Source organism: Accipiter gentilis, chromosome 26 (assembly GCF_929443795.1).
Source record: "Accipiter gentilis chromosome 26, bAccGen1.1, whole genome shotgun sequence".
Classification (NCBI taxonomy): domain Eukaryota; kingdom Metazoa; phylum Chordata; class Aves; order Accipitriformes; family Accipitridae; genus Astur; species Astur gentilis.
In genome coordinates, this window is record NC_064905.1 from 12,808,280 (window position 1) to 12,825,445 (window position 17,166).

The 17,166-nt window shown below is 70.1% G+C and overlaps 2 protein-coding genes across 2 annotated transcripts; one reads left to right on the forward strand and one right to left on the reverse strand.

Moving 5' to 3' along the window:
- The first annotated feature begins 1,139 nt into the window (after positions 1–1,139).
- On the forward strand, positions 1,140–3,153 carry PRR7 (proline rich 7, synaptic). The gene is made up of 2 exons (XM_049829365.1): positions 1,140–2,371; positions 2,519–3,153. Exons 1-2 carry the CDS (start codon positions 1,495–1,497, stop codon positions 2,905–2,907), a joined length of 1,266 nt encoding a protein of 421 aa, XP_049685322.1. The 5' UTR covers positions 1,140–1,494; the 3' UTR covers positions 2,908–3,153.
- Positions 3,154–3,620: 467 nt separating this feature from the next.
- Positions 3,621–14,759, reverse strand: DBN1 (drebrin 1). Its single transcript, XM_049829798.1, is given in 16 exon segments — positions 3,621–4,049; positions 4,141–4,243; positions 4,323–4,602; positions 4,604–4,874; positions 5,826–5,957; positions 6,956–7,093; positions 8,284–8,398; positions 8,543–8,602; positions 8,739–8,802; positions 8,992–9,143; positions 9,243–9,320; positions 9,485–9,631; positions 9,709–9,783; positions 10,002–10,114; positions 10,214–10,269; positions 14,585–14,759. Coding segments are annotated over 16 exon segments (1,941 nt in total). The 5' UTR covers positions 14,671–14,759; the 3' UTR covers positions 3,621–3,978.
- Between the last annotated feature and the right edge of the window lie 2,407 nt (positions 14,760–17,166).

Below are 17,166 nucleotides of genomic sequence, written 5' to 3' on the forward strand. Positions count from 1 at the left end.
GAGGAGGAGGAAGAGGAGGAGGGGGCTGCCGCGCCCGGCACCGGGAGCGGGGAGGTCCCCGCCGGGGTGTCCCCCTCCCGCCGGAGGTACCGGGCTGGGATGCGACGCGGGCAGCGGGGCCCAGGACGGGGCCGGGGGCAGCGGGGCGGCCCCGGGTTACCGGCGGGGCCCGGCTCGGCGGCTGCTCGCAACCGGGCGGCCGGTCCGCTCCCCGCCCGGCGTGGGTGTCTCCCAGCCCGGCCCCGCGCCTCCCCCAGCTCGCACGTCTCCGGCCCCGGCAGCCCCGCTCCCCCCCGCACGCCCCATCTGCAAACGCCCCCGGTCCCCTGGCGCCGCCAGCGCGCCCTGCCCCGGTTCCCGGTGTCGTGTCGTCCGTCCCCCCCGTCCCCGTCCCCCCCCCCAATCCCGGCCGTTCCCCCGGTGCTCGACCCACGGCCCTTCCCGCAGGGTGTCCCCCCCCCGCCCGGGGATACCCAGGCTGCCGGCCGGGAGCCTGTTGCAGTCGGGGCCGGCGAGCTCAGCCCGCACCGAGCTGGCCTTAGCTGGGCAGCGGTGGCGGCGTGGGGCTCCCCAGCAAGGAGCACCCCCTCCCCAAAGACCCACATCCCGCCGCTGCCTCTGCCCCCGCTTTTGTCTGCGTGATGGAGCAGCCCCCGCTGCCCGCCGCTGCCCACCGCTGCCCGGCCGGAGCGTGGCCAGGGTCCCCGGCCCCTTCCTTCCCCCCCATTCCTCCTTCCTTCCGGCAGGTCTCGGCTCTCCGGCCCCGCTGCCCTTCCCGCTGCCACGCCAGCCCCCTCGGCACCCGGTGACCCTGCCGTGGTGCCCTCGCTGGCAGCGTGGCCCTGCCCCGTGGGGTGGCCGGGGACCCCGCGGCCCTTTGCCCTTTGCCGAGCTGAGGCACGTGGGAGCGATGGTGCCCCCGTGGTCGCCCTGCCCTCGGCCACCGCCGCTCCAGCGCTTGCCCTCCTCCCCGCTGGCGAGCCTGCTCTCTCCCACACCACGATAATAATCCCGATGGGTGCTTACGTGCCTGCCTGCGAGCACCCATGGGTGCTGCTCCCCGCTCGCTGATGTGCACTGCTTCCCCACCCCCCCACCACCACCCCCCCCCCCGCACACGCTGTCCCTGTTCGGTGCTCGGCTGGATGTGACCGAGCTGTCAGCCTGCCTAAAGGCAGGGACCTGGCAGGGGTGACGGTTCCCGTCACTGCCACCCCCCTGCCCTCCCTCCATCGCCGTAGCAGGGTGCCACCATCCCCTGATTCTCCCCCGGGGGGCCGCGAGGCCAGCGATGGCCGTGGTGCACGTGCTCCCGCGAGCTCCACGTGCCGCAGGCAGCCTCCGGCTCCGCGTGTCCCCGCTCCTCCCCGGGGCACCCCGCTGCGGAGCGGCACGGGGGCCGAGCTGCCTGGGCTCTGCAGCCAATTTGGGGTGCGCTGGGTGGGCAGGAGTCGGGGGGATGCCAGCAGACACCCCGTGATCTCGAAGGTGTCGATGCCACGGTGCCACGGCATCCGTTTCCCGCCCTGGGCTGCCCCGCAGTGCTGTGGCAGGGCGTTGGGGGGGTGGGGGTGGGTCTGCAGCCGTGGGGGCGACGGCGGGGGCGCGCGTGGGGCCAGGCACGGCTCCCCGCCGGCTGCGGGCGCCGCTGCGCATGTGGAGCGAGTCGCCATGGGAACGGGGCGGCCGCGTCCCCGCCACGCTCACTCTCACGTCTGTCTCGTTTCAGGGCCCCCTCCCCGGCGGCCCCCTCCCAGCGATGGGCAGCGGGACCCCGCCGGCCCTGTCCCCCCATCGCCCACCCCGCCGGCCCCCCGCCCCGCCGCCCACCCAGCGCACCCAGGCCTGACCCACCCGCTCCAGGCCCCCCCCCGGCTCCATGGCGAGGACGGACCCCTGACGGCGGGCGCCCGCGGGCCGGAGGAGACGCCGCCGGGCACGGCCCGGGGAGATGCCCTCGGCAGCCCTGACAGCATCGGGTCCTGCCCTGACCCTGCCGCCGCCCTGAGCATCCCGTCCCCCACCCCGAGGGCTGGGAGAGGCGGGGGCCTCTCCCCGGGGCCGGCAGCCAAGATGGTGATGTCCCAGGGCACCTACACCTTCCTCACCTGCTTTGCGGGCTTCTGGCTCATCTGGGGGCTCATCGTGCTGCTGTGCTGCTTCTGCAGCTACCTGCGGCGGCGGGTGAAGCGGCAGCAGGAGGAGCGGCTGCGGGAGCAGAGCCTGCGCGCGCTGGAGCTGGAGCCGCTGCACTACGAGGGTTACGGGGGCAGCCCCCCCGGCATCGCCATTCCCCACCGCCTCCGCCTCGAGCCCCACCATCATCACCCCCACCACATCCCACCCCCCCGGCCCTGGAGCTGCCGGCACGGTAAGGAGCAGGGAGGGGCTCTCGGCATCCCCGGTGCGTGCGCCTCCCCCCCCTTTTTTTTTGGGGGGGGGGTGTGTGATATGGCACGAGAGCCGGGGCACAGCACTGATGGCAGCGGGGGCCCGGGGGGGGGGCTTTGCCTTGCAGAGTCAGACCTGTCGAAGCCGCCGTGTTACGAGGAGGCGCTGCTGATGGCGGAGCCCCCCCCGCCGTACAGCGAGGTGCTGATGGACACGCGGGGGCTCTACCGCAAAATCAACGCCCCCTTCCTGAGCCACGAGCGGCTGGAGAAGCAGGAGCAGCCCCCCAGCTACAAACCCCTTTTCCTGGACGCCGGCTACGGTTCGGCACTGCACCTGCCCCGCTCGGCCAGCCCCGGTCCTGCCTGCCCGGACCTCTACCTGCAGGCAGAATGTTCCCCCCGCATGTTTCCCAGCTGGACGGACTCGGAGCTCAGCAGCAGGGACACCTACGAGCCGGGACCCTGGCACCTCCCGGTCTCCATGCCCCTCTTCGGCAGGACTACCGCTGTCTAATGGCGGCCGCGGGGGACCCCCGGACCTCACCGCGGGTGCCCCTCTGGCACCGGGGGAGGTGGTTTCGGTTGCCCGCGTCACCCTGGGGACGCCCGCTCCGGTGCGGGCCATCGCCGCCAGCGCGGAAGGGGCTGGTTCCCCGTCTGGCCCCCGCCGGCCCCCCCATGGCCGGGGGCGCTGGGGACCCGGACTCTGCTCTGTTTCTTAAATTTTTTGTTTGTTACAGTTTGAGAATAAAAGTTTGTGGCTCGGGTTCGCCTCCCGGCGGACTGGCATCATGGGACAACCCCCGGGGTGGCAGCAGCCCCCCCCCCCCCCCACCCTGCTCCCCTGCCCTCCCTGCCCCCCCCCAGCAGGCTGCAGCCCCTGTGGGAGTCGCTTTATTTATTAACAGACATGAGCACACCGCCGGTACAGAACTTGTGCTTTCCAAAAACAGTTACCGTAGGGGGGGGGGGGGAGAGGGGCCAAGCGGGGGCCAAGCGGGGCAGGGTGGGGGGCTCCCAGTGAGGAAGGAGTGGGGGGGGAGGGCACAAGCCCCACGCCAGCTCCCTACCGGGGTTTGGGGGGGGGGGGGGCGCCACCGGCCGCAGCCTCGCCTTGGTCGGGTCACTTTATTGCCATATTCATTTATTATTATTATTATCATTATTATTATTATTATTCCTTTTTTTTTTTTTTGAACTCGTGCAAAGTATTGGGGGGCTCCTGGGGGGGGGGGGGGCACGAAGAGAATGAGGACCCTGTCCCACAGCTGGGCAGGGGATGCGAGTGTGTGCGTCCCCCCCCACAAAGGGGCGCTGGGGCAGCGGGGGGGGCGGATTGCTAAAGGGGGCTGGGGGGGGTGGGGGCTGACACGGCTCCTACCGACAACTTAAAAAAGAGAGGAGGACAAGTTGGGGCTGTAAAAGGTGCCCCTGGGTGGGGGCACAGCGGGGTGGCTCCCACCCGGAGGCCTCATCCTGCAGGGCCCCAATGGGGCAAGGGGGGGGGGCCCGGCCCCCGGCTGTGGCCCCCTCATACCCCACACCGGCCGGGGCGGGCTGCCTGTGCCGGCAGCGGGGCCCGGGCTTACAGGCCCCCCCCGAAGCTCTCCTCCTCCTCGGGCAGGGGATCCGCATCCCAGCATGTGATGTCAATCTCTGGGGGGACAGGGAGGGGGGGGGGGGTGGTCAGGGCAGTGTGGGGTAGCCCACGGAGGGACAGACACCCCCCCTCACCGTTCCCACTCACCTGGGGGCTTGTTGTAGAAGACGGGCTGGGGGGCTTTGGCCGATGGCTCCTCGGGGGGGGGTACCTCCTCCTCTTGGGACTGGCTGAAATAGCCCTCGCTGGCCTGGAGCGGGGGGGGGGGGGCAGGTGGTCAGGACCCCCATCATCATCCCCCGACCCCCCCCTCCTCCGGCAACGCTCACCTGCTCCCCACGACCCGGCGTCCCATCCTTGGGGGCCATCTCCCCATTGGTGATGGGGGGGGTCTCTCGGCCCTGGGCATCCTCCTGGGGGGCACGCTGGCAGCCAAGCCCCCGGGGCTGGGTCTCACCCCCACCGGCTGCCTCGTCCTCCTGCTCCGCGTCGCAGAAGGTGGCAGGGGGCTCGGGCAGCTCGTCCAGGCTCAGCAGGGTCCCCTCGTCGGGCAGCGTGGCTGGGGGGCCCTCGGGGGCAGGGGCAGCAGGCAGGGGCCAGGCAGCGGGGGGGGGTCGCCCCATCGCTCTGCCACAGGTCGATGAGGCTCTCGGGATTGGGGGTCTCCCCCGGCTGGGGCTCGGCAGCCACAGGTAACGGGGAGGGTTCAGCAGGCTCCAGGGTCATCAGGTCCCCCAGGGAGTCACCCCCTGCTGTCCACACCGGCCTGGGGCTGGGCTCGTCCCCAGGGGGCTCGGTGGCCTTGTCCTCGGGCCCTGGGAAGGGCCAGTGCTGCTCAGGGATGACTGGCCCGGCCTCCTGGGTGCTGGGGCTGGGGGAGTCTGCAAGGGAGGGGACAACAGTCAGTGGGGACAGACCCCCCCCCCCACACCTCATCCAGGGCCGGGGTGTGGGGGGGTGTCCTTTGGGCTGGGTGCAGCAGGGAGATGCTGTGGGGATGGGTGGGAGTGACTGGGCAGGGAGGGGACCGATGGCACGCACGAGGGGACCGAGGGGACATGGTGGGGCTGGGTGTGGGGCAAGGTGATCCCTTGAGGGGGGGGGCCTGGGCCCTGCTGGCGTGGAGAGAATAGCTGGGAGGCACAGGCGGATGGGGAGGGGTGCACTGGGAAGATGCGGAAGGAAAAGCTGGGATGCACCAGAGGATGCAAAGGGGCCAGTGGGGACTGCTGCAGAGCTGGCTGGGCTGCACTGGGGATGCAAAGGGACAGTGGGGAAGCATGGAGGGAAGCAGGGACGCACTGGGGATGGCACAGATAGGACAGTTGCATTGGGAGATGCAGCAGAGACAGTGGGGCTGCACTGGGGTGATGCTGCAGAGATGGTGGGCAGGTAGACTGGGGTGGGGAAAAAGCACCGGTAGTGGTGGAGATGCACTGGCTGGGGCAATGCACTCGAAATGGGGAGATGCATGGGGGGGGGGGGGGGTGCAGCACAGGCAACAGGGATGCACCGGTGTTAGAAAATGCACTAGAGACAGCAGGGATGCAACAATGACAGTGGCGCTGCACTGGGGGGATGCAGCAGAGACGGCGGAGTGCACCGGCACGGAGCAGCAGACACGGCGGTGATGCACTGGGGGACACGGCAGAGGATATATCGAGGGATGCAGACGGGACAGCATGGATGCACTGAGCGATGCAAGGGAGTTTGGCAGGGCTGCAGCATCAGGGCTGCAGCGGGGGCTGCAGCAGGGGATGTGCTGCGGGGAACCGCGGGGATGTGCCCAGGCAGCCCCAGGCAGGGGCAGGCAGCGCCAGCCCTGCGCCCACCTTTGGGCGTTGCCGGCGTCTCGTTGCCCGACGCGCGGGTGCCCGGCTCGCCCAGCGGCGTGGCGGCCGGGCTGGACTCGCAGGGGCTGCAGCCCGCTGCCGAGGCCTTGCGGTAGGCGTCCGACTGGCTGCCTGCGGACAAGGGAGATGGGGTGGCATGGGGGGTGGGCTGCCCCCATCAGGGAGGGACCAGCACCCCAGCACTGCCCCTGCTCCTGCGCCATGCCAACCAGGCTAGGAGTTGTCAAATGTACGTCACCATGTACCTGCCACCGCGTCATCCCCCCCTGCGGTGGCGGGGCAGAGGCACCCATGGGTGCAGCAACCACCATGCCCCTCTCCGGGCATCCCCGCTAGCCCCATGCAGCCGCAGTCCCCGCATCTGCCAGGTAGGGGGACAAGCAGCCCCATACCTGCCGCAGTGCACGCTGGCTCTGCCCACACACAGCCCAGCTGGGCCCTGGCACAGCCTCACCTCTGCAGTCACAGCTCTGTGCCCTGCTACCCCTGACTAGGGGGGCACAGCCCCACATGGCTCCAGGCACCATCTGGCCCCTTCTGCCCCATGGGCACAGCCCCACACGATCCTGGGCACAGCCTTTCCCATCCTGCGCTGCCCCACGGGCAAAATCCTGCACGGTCCAGGGCGAAGCCTGCCCTGTCCCCTTCTGCCCCACGGGCACAGCCTGCCCCATCCACCTCTGCCCCATGAGCAGAGCCTGTCCTGGGCCCCCTCTATCGCACGGGCACAGCCTGCTCCATCCCATGGCAGAGCATCATGTCCCCGGGCACAGCTCAGCCCTGTCCCCGTCTGTCCCATGGGCACAGACTGCCCGGTGCCCCCTCCCCAGTACCAAGGGCACAACCTGCCTCATGGGCACAGCCTGCTGCATCCCCCCACCCCAGGGGCACAGCGCCCACCGTGGGGCCAGCCCCAGCCGAGGCGTGCAGGGTGCCCGTGGGTGCGGGCGCAGCCCCCGCCTGGGTGCCCGGCCCCCTCTGGGTGCCCGCGGGAGGGGCGCTGCCTCCGCTGTCGGTCCGGTGTGCCGTGGGGCTGGGGTGGGCTGTGGGGCGGCCGCCCGCGGCTTGGCCCCCAGGAGCTGCACACCCGGGGGATCCCAGCTACCTACATGGGAAGAAAGAGGAGAGATTTGGGGTGCGGTGGCAGGTGATATAGGGGAAGGGGGTCCGTGGGGGGGAGGAGGAGGAGGAGGAGGAAGAAGGCGGCCCACTGTCAGCTGTCTTTATGAAAGGACAGTGCAGACGACCTGCCAAGAGAAAGACAGACAGACGGACGGACGGAGAGAGAGAGAGAGCAAAGAGATGGGTCAGTCCCTGCTCAGCGCAGCCGTGGCGGGGCCGGGGCACCAGGGCACCGGGACGGGAGGACGGCAGGATGGGAGGCAGCACTGACAGTGGGGTGGGAGGATGGCAGGACAAGAGGATGGAAAGACAGCAGGACAGAAGGATGGGAGGCAGTGCTGCATGGCCAGGTGGGGAAAGAGGCCAGGACATGGCCACGGAACAACTATCTGCTCAGGCACAGCACGGCCCCACAGCATGAACCCACGGCACAGCCCCACGGCATGGCCACAACACAGCCCACAGCACAACCCATGGCACAGCCCCACAGCATTGCCCCGAGGCACAACCCCACGGCGCAGCCCCACGGCACAGCCCATGGCATGACCCATGGCATGACCCCACAGTAAGAACAACACATCACAGGCCCTCCCTCAGCACAGCCCCATGGCACAGCCCCTCCAGCACAGCACCCCAGCACAACCCCCAGCGCAGCCCCATGACATGGCCCCACGGACGGAGGCACCCACCAAGACAGCTAGCCCCTGCCCTAGAGCCGCAAGAAAGAGTCCCAGGGCTGGACCCCAGACTGTGGGGCAGCCCAGCCTCCCCATGGGGCACTCCCTGCCAGCTGGGAGCACGCTGGGTGCCCCACTCACTCCTGCCCCTTTTAGCTGCCCCCATGGGATGAGTTGCCATCCCAAGCCACCCACAGAGCTCCAGCTGCCCACCCCTGCTGCACCGACCACGCTGCCACCCTGGCTGCCAGGGTGGTGCTGTGACAGGTGAGCAGATGACACCCAGCAGGGAGCAGGATGAGCCCCCCTTGCTGAAGACACCCTGGCATCCAGCCCCTGCCAAGCTGCCCCAGCTGCAGGGGCCACGAGAGGTGCGGTGGCAGTGGCGGTGATGGTGGCGCAGCAGAGCAGGACGACCCCCTGCCGTCCTCGTGCCCCCAGCACCCTCAACCGCAGCGCCAGGGACGGTAGAGGGGACCCCCCCTCCCCACATTACAGCCCTGCTCCCCCCAGATCCCACTGTGACCCGCCGAGCTGCAGGGAGCCCCGGCAGCACCGCACTCACCTGCTCCACAGCCCGCAGTCCCCCCCGGCCTCTCCATGCCCCCCCGGTGCCCACAGCCCCCACAGCCCCTCACCTGTCCTGTGGCTGCCCGGTGAGACGGCGTCACTGCTGCCCGATGCCACCCGCTCCTGCTGCTTGAAGAAGTCCCGTGGGTTGTCAGGCCGCTGAGCGATGATGGCAGCAGCCTCCTGCGGGGATGGGGGAGGCTGAGACCCAGCGCCCCAGTGGTGTGGGGCTGAGGGACCACCCCCCAGCTGGGTCCCCATCGAGCTGTGGGCACTGCTGGCTGGGGAGTGAGGACAGGCACTGGGCATGGCCACCACCACACTCACCTCCACCTCTGACTCTGATTTCCTGAGCTGCTGCCTGTCGTCCTCCTCTTGCTGCTCCCCCTACAAAGAGACATGGCATGACCCCCCCAGCCCCGGGATGCCCAGGAGACCCAGCTGAGAAAAGCCCTTCCTCGGGGGTGACGCCAGGCAGCAGCTTCAGCTCGAACCCCAGCCCCACGCCTGCCGCAGCACTTACGAAGATGGATTGCTCCTTCAGGCGCTGCCGGGCCTCCTCTGCCTCCATGCTCTGCTGCTTCCGCCTGCGACGGGGGCACAGGAGAGGGGCTGGGCACCAGCTCCTGCCAGTCCCTGCCCCAACCCCATCCCATGAACCAACCCCATCCCATGAACCAACACCCACGCACCCCCCCAGACGCTCGCAGCATATGCGCAGCCATCCTGTACATGCACATCCTTGCACACGAGCCCGACCCCAGACCCCGCCATGCCTGTGCTCCTCGATCTGCTCCTCGCGCTCCCGGTAGCGCCGCTCCCGCTCCTCCTGCTCCAGCCGTTCCTGCTCCATCCGCTCCTGCTCGAACCGCAGCCGGGCGTCCAGGGCCTTTTTCCGCTCCTCCTCCTTACGCAATTCTTCCTCTTTCTGGTGGGAGGGGGGGTGAAGGACAGGGCTGCCCATTACCTGCCAGCGGCTCACCCCGCTCCCCAGGGGCTACTGGCTGCCCCCCCCAGCATACCCCACCTTGGCCTGTTCCCAGAACTGCTCCCGGTTGAGCCGCTTCATCTCCACGGTGGCATCGGTTTTCTGGTAAGTGGTGCCCTGGGACGGAGGAGAGGCGGGGGGGGCGGAGGGGCTGGGATCAGCGAGGGGGAATAACAGTAAGCGGCACACGGGGTGACGGGCTGTGGCAGACAGGAGCCCCAGGCGGGAGGGATGCCCTGCGCCCGCCGCCATCGCCGCCGTCGCTGCCATGGGGACATTACCACAGGCTCGGCGTTCTCGTCCTCCCGCAGCCGCAGGCGGTGCAGCACCGGGCTGGAGACGCGGGCCAGCCCGTTGGAGAGCCGCTGCCCAATGGCCCCTGGGTCGATGTCCTCCACACTGCTGGCATTGACGATGACGTCCACACCCTGGGTGGGGGGCAAGCAGCCGTCAGGCACCGGGGTGGGACCCTGGAGACATTGTCCCCCGCCCCAGTGTCACCCACCTGGAAGAACTCGGCGATCTTGGCCACGTGGCTGGCACAGGCACATTTGCGGGCGTCCGGCACGTCCTCACCCACCTGTGGCAGCCAGGGAGGGGCTGAGCTGGGGGGGGCACGGCAGGGTGACCCCCACCCCGCTGACCACTACGGGACAGCGGGACCGTGGGGCACCCACACCTTCCCCCTGGCCACCGCAGGCTCCTCCCTTGCACCCAGCCATGCCCCTGCCAACACTGCGGCCCCGGTGGGCACGGCCCGGCCCCCCCCCGCCCCCCAGCATGGGCCCCCCCACTCACCCAGTTGACGAGGACATATTTGGGGAGCACAGCCTGGGGGTCCTTGACGCTGCAGAAGCCGTACATCACCTTCTGGATCTCAAAGTGCCCGGAGAGCTCCAGCAAACCTCCACCTGGCACAGCACCATCAGCCCATGTCCACCCAGCACCGGGATGGGTGCTGGGGAAAACGCTGGCAGAGCCAAGCCAGCTGCAGGGACAGAGGACCTTACCTCCTGATGCTGCCAGCTTCAGGTCATCAGAGCCATCCTCGTACGTGTAGAGGGCCCTGGGGAGACAGCATGGGTGAGCCATGGCCAGGGGGAGCGTGGGGTGGCCCCTCCACCTCCCCACCCTGCTAACACTGAGGTCAGGGCAGGTCCTGGGGGACCGGCCAAGTGTCCCCAAGCTGCCAAACAGCCACCCCCAATCCCTTGCCCATTGCCACCGTGAAGGGCCAGGCTGTGAAGCAGGCAGGACTTCAGGCAGGGCCTATTCCCCGAACCCTGCTGCCTGGCAGCCATGGGGCAGGGTCGCAAGGTTGAGGCCAGAAGGGTCACTTGGGCACAGGGACCAGCTGGCTGCCATGCCGTGCCACAAGCCACTGTGGCCTCGCAGCTCCTTGCACGCTCATCTCTGCGTCCCCCCGACCCTGCCGGTTACCAACCGGCTTTGGGGACAGCCCCACGCCCCAGCAGGGAACTCAGGGCCGCTCACGTGCCTGGCTGCGTGAGCCACCGGCCCGGCAGGCACCAGGCCGGGGGAGGACGCTGGAGCACCAGCAGCAGCAAATCAATGTGCCGCCAGGGTGTGATGGGGCCGTCATGGAGACTGTTTCTTGGAAACCGTTCCCAGCGGATGGGAAACCCCCTCTCGCTCCCACCGCGCCCCAGCCAGCCCCCCGCCGGGGCTCCACGGGGACCCCCACCAACCCGCACCTCCCCAGGGGCATGCAGCCAGCTATGGCGTGGCGGGGGGGGGGAGGATGCATGCCGAATTGGTCCAGGGCGGGTGGGCGAGGGGATGGATGTTGCTAGGCAACCAGCATCCTCTGTCGCCATGGCAACCCCCCCCCATCCCAGCTGGGATGCAGCTCGCCCCGATGACGAGGTGATTAGTGGAGGGGAGCGGGGGAGGCAGGCAGGCAGGCAGCGGGGACCCGTCGGGGCCTGGCAGGCACCCAAACCTGCCTACCGCCGTCACACACTGCACCCGGAAAGCCGGGGCCGCCCGTGCTGGACCCCCCCCATCTCCACACCGGGGCGGGCGGACAGCTCTGACGATTGGCATTCGGCTAGCAGCGCCCGTGCGGTGCTTGCTGGAGCACCAAAATCCCCATGGTGCCGGGCAGAGCTGTCCTCACCCAAACTCACAGCTTCCAGCCAGAGCCTGGGGGATGGGAACTGGGGGGGGGGGTCCCTACAAGCAAAGCAACCCCCAAACCAAGGCCACGGCTGGACCCTGGGAGCTGAAAAACAAGGGGAAGGCAGGCGGGTGCCTAACAGGGAAAGGGCCTCCCTCCACCCCGCTGGCACCCACCACCCCTGAGCCCCCGGCAGCGAGCCGCAGATAATTACACCAACAAGATTGACTTTAATCCGCACATCCCGATCCTGCTAATCGGCCACTCCAGCCGGCGCCAGCTCCCGGCCTGGAGCCGGCAAAGCAGCTGCAAAGCGCCGTCTGCGATGCCTGTGCTGGGGAAGGGCGGAAAACGCAGCCCCTGCCTGCAACTGCAGCCCTGGCCCCAGGGGAACCTGCTGTTGATCCCCCAGGAATGGGGGAAGGATGGCAGCAGTTTTGGGAAGCCCAGGGCCATGGGCAGGGGCTGGGGGCTTGCAAGGTGGGATGCAACTGGCTGCAGAGGGGGGGAAACAAGTAGGGCAGAGCCACGGCATCGCTGCCTGGGGAGCCTTGCGGGTGCTGGGGGCACCCAGTGCCTGCTCTCCCCCACCCTGGGACCCCGCCATGCAGGGTGGTACCAGAGCACAGTGCTGCTGCCTGCACCCAGGGGTGCTCCCAGGGCAGCGGGGGGCTTGCCGTGGAAACAGAGCCCTGCCCTGAGTGTGGCCCAGCAGCACGGCCTGACCCCACGCCGGGATGGAGGATCCAGAGGTTTCCAGCCTAGAGGCCAGCAGGGCCGGGCTGGGGCCAGCAGCATTCCCAGGGGTGCCCCCAGGGTCCCACAGCCCAACAGCATCACCACGAGCCCCAGCAGCGAGTACCAGCCATGCCACAGCGGGTACAGGCAACATCATGCTTTGCTTACCCCCTTCCATGGGCATTAATCCCTCCACCCAGCACATACAGCCCCTTCCCACCCACTAGGCTCCAGGCATGTGGGTCACCCACGGGTGGAGGTGACCCACGCAGCCCAGGGAGGAGGGGTCCCCGCAGCCAGCGGACTCCAGTAAGGATCCCCCATCATGCCGCCAAGGAGACAGAGGCCCCGCTGCTCTTGCATGGCCCCATTGCTCACCGAAGCAGGCAGAGCAATGCCTGTGGGTGCCAGCACCTGGGGCACCCACAGCTGCCTGCCCCCCCCACCGTGGCCAGGGAGGGGGAGCATCGCCCCAGCCCACCCGCCTCAGCCTGGGCACATGTGTTTCCAATGTGGCTGGGAGCTCCAGGGAGTCGGCGTGCTCAGAAAGCAGCACCAAATTCCTTTCCGATCGAGTAATGGGCCCCAGCAGCCTCCGCGGGGCCGGGCAGGGGGAGGGGACACTCGGACCCTCCAGGACCAGGCTGGAGCAGGGGGGAATCCCAGACTAAACACAGGGATCCCGGCCGGGCAAGAGCATGGCATCCCTCGGCACCAGCCCAGGCCCAGGCTCCAGCACAATGTCCTCACAGCCTCTGGCTCAGCCAGGTTGGGCCACTGCCGGCCAACAGTCCCCATCACCCTGCCCGACGCAGCTCTCCCAGCATCACCCCTCATCCCCCACCTGGGCGCTGGGGCTTGCAGCAGGGATGCTGCTCCCACTGGCACCGAGTGCCGGGCACCCCTGGTGACCATGGGATGGAGGGGCTGGGAATGATGGGGCGAGCTCAGCCCCATCGGCGGGGATGGCGGGGGCTTGCTGCCCAGCTGGGGCTCAGCCCTGGAGGTGAGGGGGGCCTGGCCCCGGCACTCGCCTTCCCGGGAACCGTTTCTGCTGCTCTCAGCAGCTTTGGCAGGGAGGGCTCCTTTGCAGCGGATGCCGGGAAGCAAGATGTACCCAGGGCTGACAGCTGCCTCCTGGCCAGCAACATGCACCGTGCTCGCCCACAGTGCCCTTGGGCTAGCAGCAGGACCGTGGGGCTCCCTGGAGAACTGGGGCTGGTGGGGAGCAGGACCTGCCCAGGCCCACACAGCTCGGGGGGCTCCCAGCCCTGTCCTGAACGCAGGAACCCGGCTAGAGAGCAGCATGCGCCCCAGCTGTGTGCTGGATACCCCCCAGCTGGGTGGTGGGTGCACCCTAGCTGCGTGGTGGGTGCACGGTAGGCACCCCTGCCAGAGAGCAGCACGCACCCAGCGCCCAACACTGCCCAGCACCCCGGCTCTGCCCAGCGAGCTGCACCCCAGGGTGCCGGCAGCATCCCCCACCCCATGCCATGGCACAGGCACCCTGGGGGGCAAGGAGGGGGTCCCGGGGCAGCCGGCCCCACTGCACCCGGGTGGGGCTGGGAGATGCGGGTGGGCGCTGGGAGAATCGGGGTGGCGTGGGGAGATGCTCCCTGCGGGCTGCTGCGCCGGCTGCAGCGGGGCCTGGATCCGGCCGGGCCCCGGCGCCCGCAGCACGGGGTGCCCCGCACTGGGGGTACAGGCAGGGCAGGGCAGCCCGGGGGGGTGGGGGGGGAGGATCCCCCCGGGGAAGGCCAACCCCCCGCCCCGAGCCCGCAGCAGCCCCAGCCCGGCGGGGCGGTCCCGGACCGACGCACCGCGGCCCTCCGGGGATGGGGCACCCCGGGAAGCTCGGGGGGGGCCGGGGACAGCGGGGACGCGGGGTGGGGCGGGGGGTGCCGGACAGAGGGGCCGCCCGCTGCCGGGGCACCGGAGGGGCCGGCGGGGAGCGGGGCCGGGCTGGTGGCGCCCCGATCCCCCCCCCCCCCCCCCTTCCCCGGGCGCCCCTGCCCGCGGCTCCGGCTCCAGACAATGGCGAGGGACCCGGGGCCGGGCCCAGCACCGGGGGGGACCCCCGGGCCCTCCCCGCCGTGCGCGGACCCCCACCCGCTCCCCACGTTCGCTGCCCGGCGGGAGGTCGGACGGTGCCGGGGGCTCCCGGGGGCGGTGGGGGCCGGCGCTCGCACGTGCCGGCCCGGCGCAGACAAAGCGGGGACCGCGCCCCGGCCCGGTGCGGCGGCGGCGGCGGCGGGCAGGTGCGGGCACCGGGGGCGGCGGACCGGGCACACACACACACAGACACCCCCCCCCCCTACGCACACACCCCCCCCCGCCGCCGCCCCGCCCGCCTTTGTGTGCCGGGGCTCCCGGCATCGCGGGCCCGGGGCGGCGGGGGGCGCAGCGCGGGGCGCGGCCGGTGTTACCGGGCGGCTCCGTGCACAAAGGGCGGCGGCGGCGGCGGGGACAAAGGGGCGGCGGCGGCGGCGGCGGGCGCGCTCACCAGTCGGTGGGGCTGTCCTCGCCGATCACGTCCTGGTAGGAGGCGAGCAGCTCCAGGCGGTGCGCCGCGAAGCCGACGCCAGCCATGGCGGGGCCGGGATGCTGCCGGGGGGACCGGAGGGACCGGCCGCCTGCCCGCCTCCGAGACACTGCCGCAGCGGCCGGGCGGAGGGGCGAGCGGCGGGGAGGCTCCGCCCGCCGCCGCGCCCGGTCCTAGCGCCGCGAACGGCCCCCCCCCCACAACCCTCCGCCCCCCCCACCCACCCCAGCCCGGCCCCCGCCCCCGCCCCGGCCCCCGCCGCGCCCCCCGGGGCGCCCCCGGGGCACCCCGCCGGCCGCGCCGCCGGGCACCGCGCCGGGACCCCTGGGGTGCGGGCAGCATCGCCCCCGCCCCGGGCTGCCCCCCCCCCCCCCCCCCCACGGCTCGCCCCCGGGATCCTGCACCCCGGGGACCCCGCAGCTTGGGGTCTGCTCTGCCTCCGCCCCCCCGGGCCATCCCCCCCACCCCAGGGACCCTGAACCCCGGAAACCTGTACCCCGGCTCAGCTCCCTCCTGGGACCCTGCAGGAGGTGGTTCTGCACGCTGGGCTCTCCTCTGCCCTGGGGACCGGCGCCCTGTGCTACCCCCTCCTTGGGACCCTGCACCCTGGGGACCTCGCGTGCCGCCTGCTCCTCCGCACCCCAGACCTTCCCCTGTCCCGTGTCACCTCCACCTCGAGGACACGGCACACCGGGAACCCTGTGCCCTCAGCTCCCCTCCGGCCCGAGCCCCTGTGCCCTGAGGTTTCCTCTCCAGGGACGTGGCACCGTGGGCTCTGCCCCACGCACCCAGTCGTACCCTCACTGCTGCACAAGCTGTCAGTGAGCGCAGCCTTTGTGGGGGGGCCCTTTGCTGCCCGCCTGACCCTTCATCCCCACTGCTCCCAAACCCCCCAGTCCCCTTGGGACCCTGCAGGGCTGTGCAGGACAGCGTGTTTTCCAGGTTTTGCCTCCATTTGAACCCACAAAGTTGCTTTTGCACTGACCCACACAGGGCTCTGCGGCGGCTCCCAGCTGGATTCGCATGCTCCTGCCAGGGCAGGCAGCATCGCCTTGCCCCACCCTGCCTTCCCGACGCCCGGCAATGCCCGCATCCCGGACCAGAACCGTGCCAAAGGGGCCTCCGTGCTGGAGCGACAGCGGGGAGCGTACAGGGCCTGATTCGTGCAGGTTGGAGCTGATGCCGGCATGGCCCTTCCTGAACCAAGCCCTTGAAAGCAGCCTGTGGATGAGCCCTCCCAAGCTCAGTGGGACACGGGACACTGTTCCACAGGCCCTGCCTGTGCTGCCTGCTCCCCCCACGCCCGCACGCCCTCCTTGCACCAGCATTTCTGAGCCAGGCCGGAGCCGCCCTAAGAGGCTGCAAGAGTTTGTGAGCAGCTGTAGAGCAGCTGCCGGGGCCAGCGCGGGGGCCAGGGCTGCGGCAGGCACCCCGCAAGCGGCTCAGCTGGCTTTGGGGATGTGGTGGGACCCCGCTCAGGGACATGGTGGGAGCCCTGAGCCTGCTGCCGCCAGGCTTTGTTCTCAGAGCAGCACGGCTGCGGCCCCTCCCCAGGCTCCACCTCCGCAGCCCACCCGAGACCCTCCTTCCGCTGCCTGTGCACGAGCTCCTCGCATGGTGCGCAGAGCTGGTGGGGAAGAGCTGCTCTTGGCAAAGAACAGAGGCACCTTGTGTGGTAGAGGTGTCATCAGTAGGGACCAGAAGCAACAGGGCACCAACCAGACGGGGCTGAGCCCCCAGTGGGTGCCAGCCTTGGAACAGTACAAGGGAGATGTTTGGCTCTCCCTCAGGGAGAGGCAGGCTGGCTGTGGCACCGTGGCTCTGCCCTGCCCTGGCCCTGCTCCAAGGCTGGGTACCCCAGGGCTGAGCTGGCACAACCTGTTCCCAGGCCGTGCTACCCCAGCAAGCTCCGTCCCGCATGGCTGCCTTCCCTTACCCCTTCCCTGCCCTCCACTCACGGGTTGCTGTCCCAGCTGAGCCAGGGCTGGCTTGGTGGCTGCTCACGTGGGGCCGCAGTCACCTCACCTTCCCCAGCGCGTCCCCTGACCTTGGCTGCGCAGCTGGGATTCACACTTGGGCACTTACCACATCCCTGCTCATCCTGACCCTGCCAGGCAGGTGCCAGCGGTTTCCATCCCTTCTCACCACCCTGGCCTGCTACTCCTCAGCGTGACTGTCCCCTTGCCCGGCCCCAGTCTGCCTCCATCACTCCTGCTTTCCCCTCCCCATCTTTGATGGGGTTTTGCACTCCTGCAGCTGGCACCGGGGAGATGTGGCACCGCAGCCGCAGGCCAGCTCTGGGTGATGCTGGGAGGCATTTGGCTTCCCGCAGCCAGCTCCTGCCCCCAGCAGAACCTTCCAGTAGATTAGCAAGACAATTTTCCTTATGATTGCTCATCATGGTAAGAGCTGCAATTATTAATGACCGTTCCAGCTGCCAGAGCAGAGTGGGAGGAGCGGCTGTTCCCCGCACCCGCTGCCCCCCAAGGCCGTTCCAGCCGGAGGTGCCGGCGTGGCCTCGCACCCGTCCTTTGGGACAGCAG

Bases quoted from the DNA above. Each gene is read 5' to 3' on its own strand.
- PRR7 (XM_049829365.1), top strand. From the start codon at position 1,495: ATGCCACGGTGCCACGGCATCCGTTTCCCGCCCTGGGCTGCCCCGCAG. The intron at 2,372-2,518 runs GTAAGGAGCAGG...TTTGCCTTGCAG, and splicing joins GCCCTGGAGCTGCCGGCACG to AGTCAGACCTGTCGAAGCCG.